Source organism: Phalaenopsis equestris, unplaced genomic scaffold, assembly GCF_001263595.1.
Source record: "Phalaenopsis equestris unplaced genomic scaffold, ASM126359v1 Scaffold000413, whole genome shotgun sequence".
Taxonomy (NCBI): Eukaryota; Viridiplantae; Streptophyta; class Magnoliopsida; order Asparagales; family Orchidaceae; genus Phalaenopsis; species Phalaenopsis equestris.
This window is the reverse complement of record NW_018164854.1, coordinates 1237763-1239772: the sequence shown is the minus strand read 5'-3', so window position 1 is coordinate 1239772 and position 2010 is coordinate 1237763. Positions and strand designations below refer to the sequence as shown.

At 45.2% G+C, this 2010-nt stretch overlaps 1 protein-coding gene across 1 annotated transcript; it reads left to right on the top strand.

The window, feature by feature from the left end:
• Positions 1-3: 3 nt before the first annotated feature.
• On the top strand, positions 4-2010 carry LOC110027059 (protein IQ-DOMAIN 1-like; the record flags this gene model as incomplete). Its single annotated transcript, XM_020728330.1, has 4 exons — positions 4-105; positions 675-869; positions 968-1045; positions 1156-2010. Coding segments are annotated over 4 exons (1101 nt in total), but the record flags the coding sequence as incomplete, so codon positions are not given.

The following is a 2010-nucleotide window of genomic DNA, read 5'->3' as shown; positions in this document are numbered from 1 at the left end:
GCCGCCGCAGCTGTGGTAAGGCTCACGAGCAGCAGCAGGTCCGTGGGGTTGAAACGCGAAGAAAGGGCTGCTGTTAAGATCCAGGCGGCTTTCCGTGGTTATTTGGTAAGATTTTATAATGAAAGCTGGGTTCTTTTTCTTTGCTTTGGATCTAGTGATTCGATGATGTAAAATGTTGAAATCTGTTCAAGTACACTTGTGGCATTTCGTCGAACGGCTGCTGTGCAATGGTTTGTGTGTCTTTTTTTCTAGGAAGCAGATCCGGTCACCTCAAAGTTCCCATTTTGCAGCTTCGTCTGTCTGCATATGAGCCAATTTCGGCAACTTTGAATCCATCTTTAGTGGAAATTTTACTGCTTGTTTTACTTTTGTCCGAGCTTATCGTTTTGGTTGCTTTTAATTATATTTCCCTTTCAAGCAAACTTTAGCTCTAGGTAGATTGTATGTATATTGCTGCCTAATAAATCTCTTATTCCTTTCTCAAGAAGCAACTTTCATGGCTTTTGTTAGTGGCAGAAAGATGGGGCCGATAATTACTTTTTATAAATGCCCGTCGCATTTAATTCTACCTTTGAGGAGTACTACAGTAACTTCAAAGCTACAGTTTTTCTTACTGTTCAGGAGAGAAAATTTGTTCAATCTGTGTATAATTTTATTCATCCTTCTATTTGAAGGCGAGGAGAGCACTGAAGGCGCTGAAAGGATTGGTGAAGCTTCAGGCTCTGGTTAGAGGCAACATTGTGAGAAAGCAGGCAGCTGAAACCATGAGGTGCATGCAAGCTCTGGTTCGAGTTCAGGCCCGAGCTCGTGCTTGCCGAGCTCTTCGCCCAGAGCCAAGCAGATCCAGCAAAAGTTCCCGCTCCAATCCTGTAAGACATAGTTGGAATTCTTTGCCACCATCTCCTTATTTCGCGATTCATTACTTGTTCCCAGATTCATACTGTGCTGTTAACTTTCTACATTACAGGGCCCTCCTACTCCTGATAAGTTTGAGCATGCCGTCCGGCCAAATTCCCCCACGCCACATACATCCGGCTCTCTCAGGGTAACCATTCAAATCTGTTTCTCATTTATTTGTTGATAGATTTAACCAACATTTAAAGAAATTGAAGAAAGTTCAGTAATTTGATTGAGTTCTTCCCATTTGATCTGTAGAAGAATTTTTCAAAGCAAGCAGGAGTTATAGATGCCGCCGTCCAAAGCGAAGTAGATCAATCAGCTAACTGGAATTGGCTTGATCAGTGGATGGAAGAGCGATACTGGGACTGCATCGAAGCTTCCAAAGCCATGGATGACGAGAAGAACGCTAAGGTATTGGAGGTAGACACAGGGAAACCTCAGTCCAACTCGAAGCGGCATGCCACCCACAGTCATCTTCATCCATCCTATTCCACCATGAACTCCGATCCGATCGTTCGAAACTTATCCGCCACTCAAGACTCGCTCTCTAAAGACTCGACCACCGCCCAATTCTCCATTCCTAGCCATTCACCTGTCAACAGGCAGCAGTCCATGAGCCCAATGCTTCGATTCCCAGTTCTGGATTTGGGCGAAAGCCCTCAGTTCTATTCCGCAACTTCACGGCCAGGGAGCTTGAGGAGGGGACCTTTCACGCCGGCGAAGAGCGAGTGCTCGAGAAGCTTGTTCAATGGGTACACAGACTACCCGAATTACATGGCGAACACCGAGTCATCGATGGCAAAAGTTCGCTCCATGAGCGCTCCCAGGCAGAGGCCGGGGTACGAGAAACCGAGCCCAACGAGGAGGCTGTCGTCTCCTGGGACTGGCCAGAGGCCATCAATGGCGCATACCAAGCAAGCAAACAAGGGTTATCCTGGCTCAGGAAGGCTGGATAGATTAGGGAGGCCTCTGAAGATCTAATTGTTGTATTTTCTATCTAACATTTCTGTTGAGGGATTATGTTTATGTTGCTCTATATATTTAGTTCATATTGCTCTGTATTGAAAATTCTATTTGCATCAATGCAGAACAATATAGATCAAAAAAAGA